The sequence below is a fragment of the Callorhinchus milii genome, unplaced genomic scaffold (assembly GCF_018977255.1).
Source record: "Callorhinchus milii isolate IMCB2004 unplaced genomic scaffold, IMCB_Cmil_1.0 Scaffold3, whole genome shotgun sequence".
NCBI lineage: Eukaryota > Metazoa > Chordata > Chondrichthyes > Chimaeriformes > Callorhinchidae > Callorhinchus > Callorhinchus milii.
In genome coordinates, this window is record NW_024704744.1 from 42779939 (window position 1) to 42797412 (window position 17474).

A 17474-nucleotide genomic window follows, 5' to 3' on the forward strand; every position below is an offset into this window, starting at 1 on the left:
AGGAGGGAGGGGTTAAAGCACTGCTCAGACTGACTAAGCACCAGGAGCCAAGAGCACAGCTCACACACCAGTGTCTATCCGCCAATAATGCAATAATCGATTGATGTTAAATATCTCGACCTTGTCGGAAAGGTCCCGCACAGGGAGTGTTCACAGGCTTTTTTGGGGATCTCTTATCTTTCATGGGCTATGACCTAAACAAGCTCATCACACATGTATGGCAGTGTTGCTCAAGGTGTAGTGTTTATGGCATGTTAAATGGTTTGAGTGGTATCACTGAAATCTACATTCCATTATGGATCTTCTGGTACAGCTTGTATTTTATAAAAGGATGTCCCCAACCATGTAGATAGTTAACCATGATCCCTTGATAGTATATTATAGTATTACTTGTTGGAAATAAGACACAATCTATCGAAGTGTGACGAAAACCTGAGTCCCGTTAAATGTGAGAGCTGGTAGGACAGAGACAATAAAAAGGACCAGAGTCCTTTACCATATCTTTTTACTTGTCCTTTCAAACATCAAGCTCTGACACTCAGGTTTGAAGATCATCTTGAAGCTTCCAAATTCCTCCAGTCTCACTCCAGCACTCTGTTCTGACTCATTTACATTCCTTAGTCTCATCTCAACAGGCCAAATAACTCGACAACAAGTGGCTCAAACTGGCACCAAAATTTTTCTTAACATAAAGTTCTTAATATAATCTTTATCCATTCTTTTTGGAAAAGCAAGCATTTAAACTGATTCCCCACCATTTTGGCAAAACCACAAGATGCCCATCACAAGGACTGCATTAATTTAAATAGAAAGCCCACCACTGCCACCTTCTGAGAAACCAAATGCCATTTCAAGATTACATGATCCCATTTATCATTCCAGCTAGAATCTAAGCTCTGCCTTTTGGCTTGTAGCATGCTTGAGTCAATTCTGTGCTGATCCAATTTTCAAGATCACATGGATACCAGTGCCCACCATCTTTAAATCCTCTCCCCAAAGCATGTTAGGTCCTCCAGTTGTACCCTTATTTGTTTTGTAAACATACTGGCTGTGGTGAAAGGGGCCAGAACTTGCCTAGGAAACTGCTTTATTAGTTTGTGCAGATCACAACTCAAATTACACATCTAATTCACCAGAGGCCATAGAGCCAGTACAGAAGAGAGCAACGAAGCTCATCCAGGAACTATTGGCTAAGTTCTGGTCTTGTAGAGGTCTCAGAGACCTCATAAGAGATATATAAACTTGCCTTGCACCTTTCACATTAGGATAAGAAAAGCCCTTTAAAAAGATTGATGCTTTAATGGGAAAATGCAAGATGTCAAAGGATGAGATCAAATGGGCTGAAGGGCTTTCTTCCTTCAAATATGTGATATTGTAATCAAGCATCACTCAAAAGAGAAATTGCTCAGATTACACAGACTATACAAAAAATACACTCAGTCATCAAGACCAGATCACCATATTATTTAAATCACTTTTTAAAAAACTCAAAAAAAGGATGTAAACTTTTTATTGTCAACTAAACTCCATTACACTACAAAGGACAGTAAAATAATGGTACATCAAATGCAGAAATAAACTTTGAAGGATTGCTAGAATAAATAAAAATGACTATTTTACTCCAAAATTTATGAAGCTTCAGTTCCCCTCTTCCTAAATTTATTTTCCTTTCTCAGAACACAGATACTCCCTGCTGATCCCTTCATTTGACAGGTAATACCACATCAATGTGCAGGCAATCACTTCTATTTTAGGGTATGGAATGTCCATCACCTAACATCCAAACTGAAGAGTTGATTTTTGCCTGCAGAACTGTTGTAGTGCACAATGAGCCTTTGCAAACCTTTGCTCTCCAGCCAACTTAAGGCATTCTAGACACCAAAAACATTGCTAAGTTGCTGCAATCTTCACAGCTACTTGTTGGAGACTGTGCACATCAGGTTTACTGAAAGTCCGCAGTTAGTTAACTGGGCCCAATTTCTGCAGGTCATTTTCAGAATTTGCCTACACCAGTAAAGCCAGGAGACAAGAATGCAGGTTACAAAAAGTCAAATTTGTGTACAATTAAACACCCCGTATTCAAAATATTAGTACAGCACAATTCCAACTAGTATTGAAATAGGTAAATATGCAAACTACTCTACTGCTGCCAATTTACACGGGAGGACAATTGAAACAGTTCAATCTGCCTCACCCCAGTGAAGTAGTTTGCATACATTAGCATAATTAACATTGATACTAGATTGAATTGCATCTTACTAGCTAGTTTTAATCCAATACTAAATCACGTAGAAAAACAAAGAAACCACCTTGTTCTACCTGAACATCTACTGGCATCCAATATTAAACCCCACTGTTGTTAATATGAATGGATTCTAAAAAATTGGACAAATAAAAATCTCCAAGTCTCAATTCAGGTAAGAACTTGGAAATATGAGAAAGTTTAAGAACACCTGTACACTATGAATAAAAGATATCAATGGTTTACTCCCCTCTTCTGTTTTTAAGGCTGCTAGAAGTCAAAGGTTGCAAAAAAGGCTCATTATCAAACCATAATCGGACTGATTTTTCTAAAATCTGGCATGTTAAGATACAATCCTGAAACTATATGTGAAGGGCAAATTCTGGAATACCAGTATTGCTCTTAAATTTGTTAAAGTAAAAAGCTTTGCAGATTTTAATACAGCAAATTTATAAACAGAGGGAGACACTGGTATATAAGTACAGGTAGCGAAGGTCCAATAGGTGATGACATCAGGGAGCAGTCCAATAAACATATGCCGCAGAAAAAAGTGGTGGTGGCCACTGACACAAGCTGAAAACACCCTGTGCTCACAGGTGGTTAATATGGCACTGCCGTAAGTCTCAGAGAAACAGCCAACTTGCAGTGATCAAAAGGAAAAGGGCACTCCGCAGAAACGTGAGACAATTCAAGACACATCTGTTGACAAAAACAAAAGAGCTTAAGAAACAGGGTTATTTAAGCATAACTTTCAATTTTGTTAAGAGTACAGTATTAAAAACATCGCTACCATTAAAAATTAACCTGGATCAGTGGGTAAATAGCTGGTGTGGGACTAAGTCATACAGGCCAGCAACAAGATCTCAACTTTGTAGTTATCAGTCGGGCTTTTGGGGAGGGAATCTAAAACCTTTATATCCCATTATAGATTTAGTAAATTAAGACATCTTAAGATTCAATATTCCAAGTAAAACGCTTTAGTTTCCAACATAATATACAAACCATCAATAACTTGAGAAAAATCATACCATTTACAATATTAAAACATCACCAATTTTTTAAAATACAACAATTTCCTCACTGAAGGCCAACTCTTGCTGGATCATTAAGCATTCCTACTCGGAAGGATAGAGCAAACATTCATACATACACCTATGTACTGTTCAGCAAGGAGACGCAAAAGTTATTGGAAATACAGACCCAGGTTTATCAGCAAACAGTGGACGTTTCTACAGTGGATGCCGCACTAATCCCAACCCCCACCCAACAAAACACCAATTCAAAAGGGCCATATAAATAAATACATGTCAAATAAATAGTATAATATAAAAAAGACAGTATCAAAAATTTTTGGAGACTTGTTACCACATACAAATAGATGCATGGCAAAAAACCATCAGTGGTGCCCAACTAGCTTTTGCCAAAAAAAGCTTATAGGCACAATATAAAATAAATACATCCTCACATTAGATATTATGCCTTTTAATTTGGGAGGACATGTCAAATAAATAGTATAATATAAAAAAGACATCAACACAATTCACAGGCTTTCCTGTAAAGTGTGGCGACTACATTTTTGTAATGACCATCCTTACATTTGGTACATAGGTGTAGGTGATAGAATGGAGGTCCATTGGTTTGGACCTACTAGTCTCGAACCTATGCAGTCAGAGCAAGGATTGGATGAGAAATACACCAAGACAGTCACAATCAATCAACTGCTTCAAAGTAACTCCTGGGAGAAGGCCTGCTTCCCTTCATGCGCATACAATAATCTAAAATGAAAATAAACTATCACAAGTCTTTTAAATAAATGTTATTTAAATTTATCGAAGGAATACATACAGCTGGCAGGTTGCTCTCCATATCGTCGCATTATCTGGTCATGTGTGAACTTCACAAAAGTGTCATATTGTTCTGGAAAGAGCAGATGGTCAGTTCAGTGATTTGTGCCATGTAATACAATCTACATAGCACCTTTCACATCAAGGACACAGCATTTTACACAGCTGGACAGTCAATAGAGCGGGTGTGGGGGACAGACAGACAGACAGGGAAGACCTGGAAGCAATGACTGAAAACAGTCAGAGGCGAGTGTTAATGTGGGCTTTAAAAGTGAGCAGTCAGGGAGACTCCCAGGTGGAGTTCCAGAGAGCAGACTAGAATGGCTCATTCCTACTCAGAAATCAAAGTAGGATTGAACGAAATGGAAAAAAGACTAAGTTACTTTGTTGAAGCCTCATAACTCACTCACACAGGATATAGTTGTTAAGCACTCCAAGGCGCTACCCCATGTGAAGAGCGCTATATAAATGCAACAACAACAACAAGATTCCATTTATAGAGCGCCTTTCACATCAGGAGGACGTCCCAAGGTGCTGTACAGTTGGGTCAGGACCCAACTGCAAGTTGTTTTTAAACCAGAAATAGTTATAACAGTGTGCATTCACCTAAAAAAACACATTGAAGGGCCAGAGAGATGGTAGAAAAAGCTGGCAGAATAGGCTTTGCCACTGCTAATTTACATTTTTAAAAAATCACTAATAACTGATTTTGTATTATACCTGCCAGCTTTGTATCCAGTATTTCTTCATACTGTTCACGAATTTTCTCTTCTCGCTCTTTAATCAGGCGTTCACAGATCATTCCAACTTGTCTCAATGTGAACAGAGGCTGGTCTTTCTTTGACTGTGGTGACAATGATCCAGATGAAGTACCTGAAAATAAAAGCAATTATTTTAAATCTTACAGACCTTTCCTTGGAATCAACCAACTGTAGTTTGGCTCAGCTTCTGCGCTTTGTCTCAATCCTTTTCATTTTGAAATAGATACTGAAACAGAATTTAATCCACTACATGCATATATAATAAAACTCAGTCTTATCTTTATCTTATCTCATCATAATTGCCCAAGTTGTACATTCACCCAAGTCAAATTCAGTTTCCTACTACTTAGATTTCTACTTGTTTATTTCTTTGAAATATTTGTATTAATCACCTCCTAACTCATAATGTCACCCCTCCCCCCTACTCCTGCATTTACCAGCGGCCTTGAACCGCAGGAAATGATGTCCAGACCACTGAGGCATGTGCACTTACCAGCTGACCATCAAATCTTGAGAAATGTAGCTTTGATCAGTCCCTGCATGATTCCAACACTTGTGGGTAATGCATTGAATCGTGGGAAATGTAGTCTTGTGCAGTAAATATTGATTAATCAGATTTTCAACAACTTAATTTGCCTGCAGGTTGGATTCATGCAAGTCATTAAATGGGATGATCAGACGTGAGTTTTACTGAACTGATTAGCTATTCATTTAACTGAAATGTGGGACTGTTGTCCTCCGTGTGGTGCAGAGATTTCCAAATGTCTCCTTTTCTGAATTCCTGTATCTACAAGGACACTCGCAATGTCAGACATTAAAAATTAAGCAAACTTTTTTAAATCCAGGCTAAGCATTCTGGCTTCTCAAGCAGCTTCAATGAGCACCATATGATGGTTTTGATGCTTGACCTTATTGGAGAATAACCAGAAACTATTTTAAGATTAGCAAATTGTACTTTCTGTAGGAATACATTTCAAAGAAAAAGTTTTCAATGTCATTGCCAACTGTATTCACCACACAGCAATTAAAGAAACATTAACTGCCCTCAGCAGAAACCATGCTGGAAGCCCCACATACCTTGCAAGGCATGGTCATTTAAAACTGAAACATGGGATTGTGCGTCACTTGAACAGCTGGCCTCCGTCTGGTGCAGAAAGCTTTCTAAATGTCTTCTTTTCTGAATGCGTTTGTACTCCTGTTTTATGTTATGCAGAATTTGTTCTGTAAAGAAAAAATTACACATCAGATCTTTTCCACTGAAGGAACAGTTTTGGAACCTGAAGTAGAAGTATTTTAAACACAACTGGTAAACAAGTCATTGTCTGGTCATGGGAAATAAACTTGTGATACTAACCACATTGCTCAAAAATAGGTTAGAATGAGAACATGTATTTGAATGAAATTAAGCCACTTTTAGAACCATAGAAATGTACAACACAGTAATGATTCATCATTCTTTTGCATCATTTCCATGTGTTCAATGGTGCAGTTTTAAATTATCCTACAGATACTTGAGAGCAAGGAATATTACAATTAATTTGTTGAAGTCATCAACAAATTGTGTATGGCACAAGATCAGTAGCCTTATGTCACCAAATTGGTTACACTTCAGTAAGGAGTACATGAGAAAATGGTGAACTGTGATCCAATTCCAACTCAGTATCTTTGTACACCTTGTAGGCATCAGCCTGGCTCAGCTAATAGTACTCTCACCTCCGAGTCAGATCATTGGGAGTTGAACTCTGACTAGGCTGATACTCCAGGGCAGTACTGGGGGAGTGCTGCATTGTAAGAGATACCAGTCTTCGAATGAGATGTTAAGCCAAGGTCACATTTGCCCATTAGGGTGCACTTCAAAAGGTCCATTGACATAATTCTAAAAAAGGGAGTTTCTCCTGGTGTCCTGGCCAACTATTCCCAGATAAAGTTGGACACTTACTTCATGACTGTCTGTAGGACATGGTGTGTACAAAATTAGCTGCCACATTTGTGTGTCACAAATACATACCACACTGTACAATACAATCCTGTGAAGCATTGAGATATTTTAACCACACAAAGTGCTATATCGAATGCAAGATTTATTATAACTTGATTCATTAACTGAAACATCAGCATTCTAATTTCCGAACAAGTTATTCTACCTGTTCCACCTATGCAGTTCCCAGCTGCCAATCATTAAAACCTTCACTATACATCTAACTATAAAATTTATATAGCGTCTTTCACATTGGGACGCCATCTCAAAACATTTGACACGGTCCTGAATTCTCACTTTTCAGATTTTGAAAAAAGGACACAGTTTACCAACATTGTACCAGAATAGCAAAATGTAAAAACAAGCAAAAGCAAACAAGAGCAGTTCAAAATACTGGACCTGACTAGAGCATGAACACCTGCATAAACAAACTAAAAGGAACAGAATGGCTAATATTGCAAATTAACAATTCCCTTCCCAAAGGCCAGCTAGCAAAGTGATGCATTTTAATAACTGTTTACAATACCAACATTGATGTACAAAGTATACAGAAGATAATTTAAAATGAAACTTGCTTTGAGGAGTCAAGGTTTAAAGATTCTAATGTTCTAGACTCAAATTGATAAGAATCCCTTTAACCATAAAAGCTATACTGTATAGCTTACATCTCTAGCTAGATTTTAAATATGCAGCTAAAGTGCACATTCCACAAAGATGAGTGCATTATTACACTCAGAAAATGTATTGCCAGTGATTTAGCCAAAATTGCATACAACATAAAAAACAGAAGAATCAGTTTTCAAAGTCTCAAAGATGTCTATCAACAGTCAATTTCTCATGATGCTGAAATATTAATTCAGATATGGTCAACAAGCCTTATATAGTACAACCACCAGCCTACACAATTCAAACACCTAGCAGCTGTCTAAAATGACTAGTTGAATTGCAATAATAGCAGTATTACTAAAATTAAACTCAGAATAATTATACAAATCCACCCACAGAGGAACACCTCCATGACACCACATATTTTTAGTTTTCAATTTATTGCTTCTAATTTAATTTTTAAGTATAATAAGTTTCAGCTGATCAAGTCTGAAAATCAGTTTCTCCAAATCCTTTAAAAATAATGAATGACCTTACCCTTCAATTGCAATGTTCACACCAATTACCCATGATTGTGTGGTGCTGTGCATAGTGCTGTTCTTCTGTTGGTGGATTTGTAACATAACATGTAGGAGCAGGAGTAGGCCATTCGGCCCTTCGAGTCTGCCCCGCCATTCAATCATGGCTGATCTTCTAATCTAACTCCAGCTAATAACCTAACCCTGCCTTACCCCCATATCCCTTAATCCCTTTTGCAATAAGAAATTTATCTATCTCAGTCTCGAATATGTTCAAGGACCGACCGTCAACAGCCCTTTGGGGTAGTGAGTTCCATACATTCACCACCCTTTGAGTGAAGAAGTTCTTCCTCAACTCAGTGCGAAAGGGCTGACCTCTGATTTTAAGGTTGTGACCCCTGTTTTTAGTTTCTCCAACCAGGGGAAACAATCTCCCACTATCTACTCTATCATGCCCTTTGATGTTCTTATAGGTTTCTATAAGATCTCCTCTAATTCTTCTATATTCTAGAGAATATAGGCCCAAATTGGTCAGCCTATCCTCGTAACTCATCCCCTTCATCCCTGGTACTAACCTAGTAAATCTACGCTGCACCCCCTCCAAGGCAAGTACGTCCTTCCTTAAATGAGGAGACCAAAACTGGACACAGTATTCCAGGTGTGGTCTCACCAGCGCCCTATACAGTTGCACAAGACTTCCCTACTCTTATACTCTAATCCTTTCATAATGAACGCTAACATACCGTTCGCCTTCCTAATTGCTGCTGCGCCTGCAGACTAACTTCCTGTGATTGGTGTACAAGGACACCCAAGTCCCTCTGGACGCTAACACGTTCCAATCTCTCCCCTTCTAAAAAATAACCCGCTCTGCTGTTTTTGCTACCTAGGTGGATGACTTTGCACTTCCCTACATTATACTTCATCTGCCACCTACCTGCCCAATCACCTAACCTATCTATGTCTCGCTGCAATTTTTTAATGTCGTCCTCTGTTTTGACACTTCCTGCTAGTTTTGTGTCATCCGCGAATTTAGATATATTAAATTTGATGTCCTCATCTAGATCATTGATGTAAATGGTAAATAGCTGAGGCCCAAGGACTGATCCTTGTGGCACTCCACTAGTCACATCCCGCCAATCTGAAAAGGACCCGTTTATTCCTACTCTTTGTTTCCTACCCGTTAACCATTCTCCAATCCACGTTAATATGCTCCCCCCAATTCCGTGGGCCCTTATCTTTTGGATCAACCTTGTATGCGGCACCTTATCGAAAAAGGGTGGTGAAGTTGCATGAATAAAAAGATAAACAAAACCGAAAGAGAAACTATTCAAATTGAAACGTTTTATTCTAAGAAACATTTAGGGCAAGAGAAACTCAAATGACTTCTATATTCATGCCAACCTGTCAAGGTTATGATATGAACAGATGTACCAATGTCTGCTGTCATAGAAAATTAATTTAGCCCTCAATTTGATAGGTTTTATTAAACTTCAGAAACATTCTGGGAGCAAATAGTTTACATATGATAAAGGACTTTACAAAAACACTCGAGGCATTCCACAAGCAACAACAAAGCCCTGTTCAATCTGCATTGTTATATTGCAATCATGTTGAAAACATCGGAATACAAGTTAACCTTACAGTGCAGAGCACTGGGGCACAGCCAAGGAGACACCATGTAATAAGAGTTAAATTTACAGTCAACTGGGAGATTTTAATTCACCAAATAAAAACACGTACAACTGTATTACATTTCTAGGCCAATTAAACAGTAAGAAAACTTTAAACGACTGATCTGGAAACAATAAAATTACATTTGTACAGCGTCTTTCACGTTGAGGGGACGTCCCAAGGCACTGGACAAACAGTTTTGGACCCGAGCTGGGATCGGGGAGGGTGGGGGGACAGGGTGATCAAAAGCATGGTCGAAGAGGAGGGTCATGAAGGAGGCATGGGAGAGGGCAAGGCGGAGGGACTGCAGGATGAGAGTTCCAGAGAGTGGGGGCAGAGTGGCACCTCAAGGTAGACAAGCTCTCACACAACATGTGTACATCAGCATCACAATTTGGATAAACTGCTCTTCTTTCTCTCACAACCCAAGATACTAATGTATTTGTAGAATTTGAACCAGGCATCAAATATATAAAAACACTACAACATGAGCTGCCCTTGGATTTGCTTCTTCCTTAGGAAACACCTAATTTTCATCAAGGGTCTTCTCTCTGGGGAATTAAGATTAGAAACCCAGCAGGTAGATAAAGATCACGTACATATGAGTGGTTTCCATGGTGTATTGTTATTCAATTCAAACAGTAGCTGATAAAGACAAAGGTATTGGGCCTAATTCAATTCCAATTCAAAATTTACACATTGCATTTGTAGGCCCATTGTTCTGACTGCCTCTGGCTGTGAAATTTCAAATTCAACTTCAGGGGCTGTAGGAATTTATTACTCAATAAAACCCAGAGCGCACAGGTGGCCGAGAGAGCCCCTGCACATTTCCCTTTGATGGAATGTGTGACCTCAGATTGACCCATAGACAAAATTGCCTACATGAAGGACTGCCACATCAAAAATGAAATTTAAGTGCTACAAAATAAGCAATCTGCAAAATCTCCACTCTACTTCATAATGAAGAAACCTCATTCTGAAAAAGCAAATAGTCTATGCTGCTGAGCTAAGTTTTTAAAAGAACTCCTGATGTTCTACATTGTTCCCAGTGAGACTATAACTCCTATTTTATTAAAGCGGGGAAGCTGAGTTCTGCAGATGCAATAGTAATCCACTTAATTATTTATCTGCAAAATTTTCAAATGGAAATGTAGGTCAAAGCAAGTAGTTTTGGACACAGATTTATAAACTTTCAAATCAAACCATTCATAATTGAATGAGTTTCTGCCAGCAACACTCCCGATTAATTGGTCATTCACCTCATGGCTGTTTGTGAGATTTTGCTGTGCACAATATGGCTGACACGTTTGCCTGCAAAAACACTCATGATACTTGACAGTAATGACTCAAGTGTCTTGAGATACCTGCATTTAATATACTATAAAAATGAAAGTGCTATTGTTTTATCTTCACGGATTGAGAGCGAGTTTATACTAATTAGATAAAGTACACTCCAGTGCTGACCGACAACAAAACTACTTTTAGTGATCAGTATAACTGCACTCTCAAAAATGAGTATGGGAAGTAATTTTTGCCATTTCCAAACTGAGATAATCTAACTAGCAAGAAATACATCAAGACTGCACAACAAAAGCAAATAGCTCACTTGTGATAAATACTGTATTGCACATCAGGACTGATACACTGAAAGAACACTATTATTCCTCACCTCAATGAGTATAACATTCATTAAAGAAAAATAAAACCACAGTTCTGGGTCTTGTTTAGATTTAATAAACAAGGCAATTATTCTGAGCTTTTAAATAGTTTCTGCAACATGTTCAGTTTTACAAAATAAACTGAGTCAATGACCACAGGCTAAGTTTTAGTTAATACTCTTCCCCCTTTCTGATGCTCTGCACATAACAGTCTTGGCCTGGACAGCAGAATTGTTCAGCTCATACATTCAGTCATTAACATTCAGCTCAACCGTCACAAATGTCAGCCCAATGACCTCTCTTCACTCCCAAAAGCCTCAGTAGGATCAGCAGATGGGATACCTTGCTGTTGTATAGCATACTCAAATATCAGACATACATGGATTAAACCATAGCACATAGCCTCTATTGCTAAATAGGATATCATAATGTAGCAGGAGCAATACTGGCCTAATGCTTTGAGGGAATATGACTTTTGAGGATCAGACACACTTGATTGTAAAACAAGAACCACAGCACCCAAGTGACAGAGTAGCCATTTTAGTTCACACAAACGTATATGCTAGCATGGTGGCAAACTAGCTCTGAAAGGAGATATTTGGATCCCAACTTCACACTAAGCCTCCATTTGAAGCTTGCAACCAGCTGCACAACATTGAGTAGTACTGTGGATTATCTGCAAACATCTGTATTATTCAGTGCCTCAAGTTTCATTTTGTTCTCTGCTAGTATGCTCCTGGTCTATCCATACCACAAACGGGTTCTCGGTCGCACTTAGCAACAGTGTAAGCACTATCAAAAATAACTTAAAACAGAATTTGCATTTATATAGCAGCCTCGAGTGCTCAACAGTGGTGGAGCTTGATGCTGGACTGGGGAGAGAGTATAAGCAGTCAAAGAGGAAGGTCTTCAGGTGCGATCTGAAGACAATGATGTAGCACAGTTCTAAAACAAATAATGCAGGGGCCAAACAGCACAAAACCTATGCTGCTGTTCACCAATCATTAAGAAATATTCAGCTGCTAGGCAGCAGACTTCTGTTCCCATTCCCCGACTATTCTGAAGTAATCACTTCCGAGAACCAACTCAATGAAGTTCAGCTGTCTTCATTCCATCATTTTATCTTGTAAAGCTTACCAATGCCAGCATGCAAATAATTAGAAGTAATCGACAAAACGTTTCCCATCCATTATATGGAAGTTAAATCCTATTGCAAAGAATAAGATTGCTCCTAATAAACCAAAACAGAATACAAATAATCCAAGAAAAAAATAGTAGTTACTGCAATTAAATGTAACAGATTGGTTATCGAGTACTATTGTGTCTATTCATTAACATGAGTGACAATAGATAAACTGGTTTGCTAAAGAATAATTATTATAATAATGATTTCACAGCACATTAAAATGTTTTGGGGAGACAGAGAGAGAGCACGAGACACAGAGGACGATGGTCAAGACAATGCTTCCAAATAGGTTTCTTGAAACCTTCGTAAACAATCTAACATTGAACTCAACCCATGGTTCCATCATTTGCCGAACAGTCACATTCTATACACCTGAATAGGTAAAATACTGAATACGTTATTGGAACAAACTTACCTGCACCACTCAGCCAGCTGCGAACCATGGCCGCCCAGTGATGAGAGGCCAAGTGCAGGAAAACATTGCCAGACACTTAGTATACTTTTGCGATGAGTGGTCTGGTCCCATGGGAAAAGTTTGCCCTCACCAGCCGTGTGGTTGGCTGTTTTGACTGTTGTGGCAAGATCTGTGTGTGTAAATCTTAGACCTTGCCTTCTGTGAGGTTCTACCTGACTGATAAGTCTGATTCAAGGTGGTAAAATGAGCAAGATGTTTTTTTTAAAAATACAGCAAAACTCACATGCATCATAAATCATATAATTGCCTAAGTAATACATTCACCTGAATCCCATTCAGTTTCATATCAAAACCAGATTAAGAACCTCCTGATTTATAACATAGCTCTACTACCCTCCATTACCTCTGCACTTACTGGCTGCATCAAATCGGGGGAAACTTAGTCTTGATCAATTAACGGATGCGCAAAAGAACTTCATTTCCTGCAATTCAATTCCAATGCTTGCCAGTAACTGCGCATGTGGCAACAGGGCAAGACGCATAAAAACACAGGAAATGTAGTTTTGATCCGTCACTGCATGCACTTACTAGCTGCATTGAACTACGCAAGCACAATGTATATTCATTAATTTGGATTTTATAGAACTTGTATAGTTTGCATACAACTCTGATTTCACCAAGTCATATTCAAAGATTATGGTCCCAACTGATACAACTTATGAGTTTTATTGTATACATATGCCTATACTGTACATAAACTTACTGTAATTAACTTAAAACAAGTTTTAGCAAATAAACTGACAGTTGCGGTGGACCAGAGCCACTTTGTGTCACACTGACTGCTACTCACTCTGCACAGGCACAATACACGTTGGTGTAAGTCCATTTGACCACAGCGCCTCCTAGTGGCCCCGGAGGACTCATGTCTATGGAGCCACCGCATATAGTCACTGAGCTTTTTCCCTTCAAGTGACGATATATCAGAAGTATACTGTATTAGAACAAGTCATATTGTAGAAAGTCTTTTCAAAAGACACTTTTTATCTCATTAATTTATTGATAAAATTGGACAGAATTTGATTTAGTAATCCTTCACAACTCTGCAATTTTTTTAAAATACAGTACATGTGAGCTAGCTAAATTGGCAGTAGAATTCTATAATTAAGGTAATGGTTAATAAATCCACGAATGTCATACTGAATGGAAACAAAAATGGCATATCCATCCAATAAATGACCCATTTCAGAGCTTTAACACAGTGAAGTGGCAGTGCTAGCAAATACCTTGACAGAAAACGGGAGAGTACACTGCTAGACTTGAATGAGTCTTTATGGAGCTTTTGCCCTGACCCATCTTGGTTCTAAATCTTCTCAATGTGTAACCTTTCCACAATGTGTGCAGCCACAGCAATCTCTTCAGGTCAGGGTTTAATGGGGGTAATGTAAGCTCCTACAAGATTTACTATTCATTACGCTGTAAACAGAGGTTGAAAGATACAATTCCCCCTCTTTAAAAAAGACAATCCAAGTTTGCCTTTAAAAGAGCTATTTAAACGAGGTAGTCGATTTCTGTAATAATGAAGAAGGTGAGTGGAGGGTTAGATTAGTGAGTTGTGCAGCACCAAAGCAACAAAGCCTAGTTTGTCCTGGATTTGAATTCTTACAGGGTTTCAGTAGAATTTATTTAAAAACATTTTAACAAGCTCACTAAAGGATCTAGCTCTTGTGCCCATTTCTGTTCTTTCTCACACAGCATCTTGAAGCAACTCTGGGAGGTTTGCTGCACTACACCAGGATGACAGTATGGACTGCCTGGTCAGCTTTGGTGACAATAGGAAGTTTATTAGTTTCACCCACAAAATATAGTTAATCCACTTGACAGTATATTCTTTGAAACATCGGCAACATAATAAGGCACTATATCAATTGCAAGGATTATTGAGATTCAAGCCTTCATTAGTCTGTGCTCAAAATGTGTGATAGATGAGCTGACAAGCCAGCACTTGCCTCCATGCTAAGCCACGGGTTAATGTGGGGTGGCCATGTTCCAGGCAACCAGTCCCTGGAGCCTTAAGGAACAGCCAGAGATTGAAGTTAACAAGGTTTCGCCTGCCTCTTTGATTGGACAAACACCTATGGGATATCAAAGTCAGTAATACAGTTATACTTGAGCTGGAAACCTCTCGAGTGTGTTCCCTAAGGACAGCAAGTCCAAGATCAGACTATCAGGTAACCCCCAACTGTGCACACGCGAAAGTGCAGGTGCCAGTTGCGTGTGTAAAAATCATCCAATCACAGTGAACTCCGCCGCCCACGACAGCCACTCCCCCAACTAAGGTATAAACTGCTCACATTAACCCTCAACGGTCATATTATGTAGATTTATGCCAGTTCTTTAAATATATTACCATACACTTACACCGTGAGCACCGAATCAAAAATGAATGTCAAATGAAATGAAACATGCAAATCCATCCCGGGATTCAGAGAAAACCCAGTCCACTGACATGGAAAAAGCACAGAGCTCGCAACTCAGTTTCCACACACTATACAGAGGTTTGTGAGAATATGGCCCAAACACTAAACATTCTGATCTGAACCGTGAATTAATACATCCAAACCCGATTGCCTTCGGACTATACAAATGACCAACTTGATGCACCATTAACCCGTTCCCGGTTTACACCTCTTGCTGAGTGAGGCATTGTATTCTTTTAAAAAAAAACGGATGAAAGGGCTGCAGAGTGCATCGCTCAGTATCCTTCAGATCAGTTGACGAGATGATCCAATTCGGCCGGTTTCATTTTTAAAAACAGCTCAGCTCGGCTCCGAGAGGGCGCAGCTCCCGTCCGTATTTCATAACACAATTTGAACGGCTGCTTTAAATCGCTCGCCAGATCACTTGAAAGCCCTTCACCAACGGAAGTGACCATGTTTCCCACCCCCTCCAAAAACTATCCACCCGAAAAGCATTACAGCCCAGTCTCAAGAGCAGCCACATTCCCTCAAACACAAAGGTAATGAGAAGACAATTTTCCCCAAACCCAAGCGGATAAAGCGATGGTCCCTCGGGGAACAGTCTGAGCCTCCCACTGGGTGGGGAGCGGGGGGGGAGGGGGAGAGACAGAGAGAAATAATGCAGCAATTGCAGACTTCACGCCCTATCGATGCACAAGAAATGACTTGAGCTTCATGCACCAGTTCGCCTCACACCCAGACAGCTGCCACTCAGTCTCTGCACCCCCTTCCTTCACCTCCTCTCTGCCGCTCCCTCTCCCCCACCCAAAACCACGCCCCTCCCCCCCCTCACCCCTCTTTCTCTCCCCCCCCCCCCCGGGGGTATATGTGAAGACATTTACTGACCTGTGGTGAGTCTCGGGCCCACCTCCCCGAAGGGTGAAGGCTCCATCTTGAGATATTTCTGCGGGGAGGCGGCGGCCTGGCTCAGGGGCGTGCACCGCCTCCTCTTGGGGGACTGGGAGGACGGGCTCATCAGAGGGTCGAAATCGATAGTCCTTTTCAGGGTGGCTCCACAGGCCATGGCGACGGTGGGCGGGTGAGTGCGGGTCGAGGGGCTCTGGTGCGGTCAGGAAAGGAGCGAGTCCCGGGGTCGAGCTCGTCTCACACAGGCGTCGCCGGCTCCGACACGGGAGGCTCTCCGTAGGGTTTCAGTCGCCGGCTCCGCGTCTCTCGGCTTCTCTCTCCCGCTGGGACCGCTCTGTCCCTGTAATACCCCCCTCGGTCGATGCCCTAACTCGCCGCGGTGGTGCCTGCGCGGAGCTCGGAGCGGTCCTCTCCCGATTAACGAGCCGATGGAGTCGGATTGCTCTTCTCCCCCTCCGCCGCCTGAACCCTCGCACCGTTATGGCGGACCCGGCCACAATAAACAACGCCAGCCTCGCTCCCGTCCCACGACACGCCCCCTCCGCCCGCACCGCGCATGCGCGGGACCGGCCGGGCCCGCGCGGCGCACTCTGGGGGCTGCAGTTCCCTCGTGCGCTTCAGCAGCGGGAGGCGGCGGGCGGGCAAACTACGCTTCCCAGGGCGCCCCGCGGCGACTTCCGATTGCTGAATTTGAACTCTTCCCACTCGCCCCCACTCATTGGTGAATTCAAGTACTAACAAGGCTCCAGCAATGGGTGAGAATCAATGAGAGCAGCTCCAACAGGCACTGGTGCAGCCCTTTAAAGACATCATCCACTCCAAGGGGCTTTAAACAGATGAGGAAATGGTTGCGATTCCCCCCCCCCACCCCCACCCCACACACCCCGCAGCTCAGCGTTATGACAAGAGGTTTCTTGGTGAAAAACCCACTCTTGTTTCTCGAAAAAAAAATGCGATTCTGTAACTTAAGAGTTTCAAGAACTTCCAGAAAAAAAATGTCATTTGCACCAGAGAGTTTTTTAACAGCTGACTGGCCATCTTTGTTTGCAGGCTGATGGGGGAGTGAGATTTTCTGAGTACAAAAGGGGAAATGGTTACCAGCCTATTTATTTAAGTGTAATGAATATATAAATATATAAAAAAGATGCAGTACGTGACATTTTTCAGCAAAAAAAGGGTAGGAGGGTAGAAGCGTGAGGGTGGCCAAGGTGT

The 17474-nt window shown here is 40.8% G+C and overlaps 1 protein-coding gene across 1 annotated transcript; it reads right to left on the bottom strand.

The window, feature by feature from the left end:
- Positions 1-1494: 1494 nt before the first annotated feature.
- On the bottom strand, positions 1495-16808 carry akirin2 (akirin 2). Its single transcript, XM_007905076.2, has 5 exons — positions 16242-16808; positions 5925-6068; positions 4807-4959; positions 4088-4159; positions 1495-2941 (listed from the first exon to the last, which is right to left on the bottom strand). The coding sequence occupies exons 1-5, from the start codon at positions 16417-16419 to the stop codon at positions 2931-2933; spliced, it is 558 nt and encodes a 185-aa protein (XP_007903267.1). The 5' UTR covers positions 16420-16808; the 3' UTR covers positions 1495-2930.
- Positions 16809-17474: the final 666 nt, after the last annotated feature.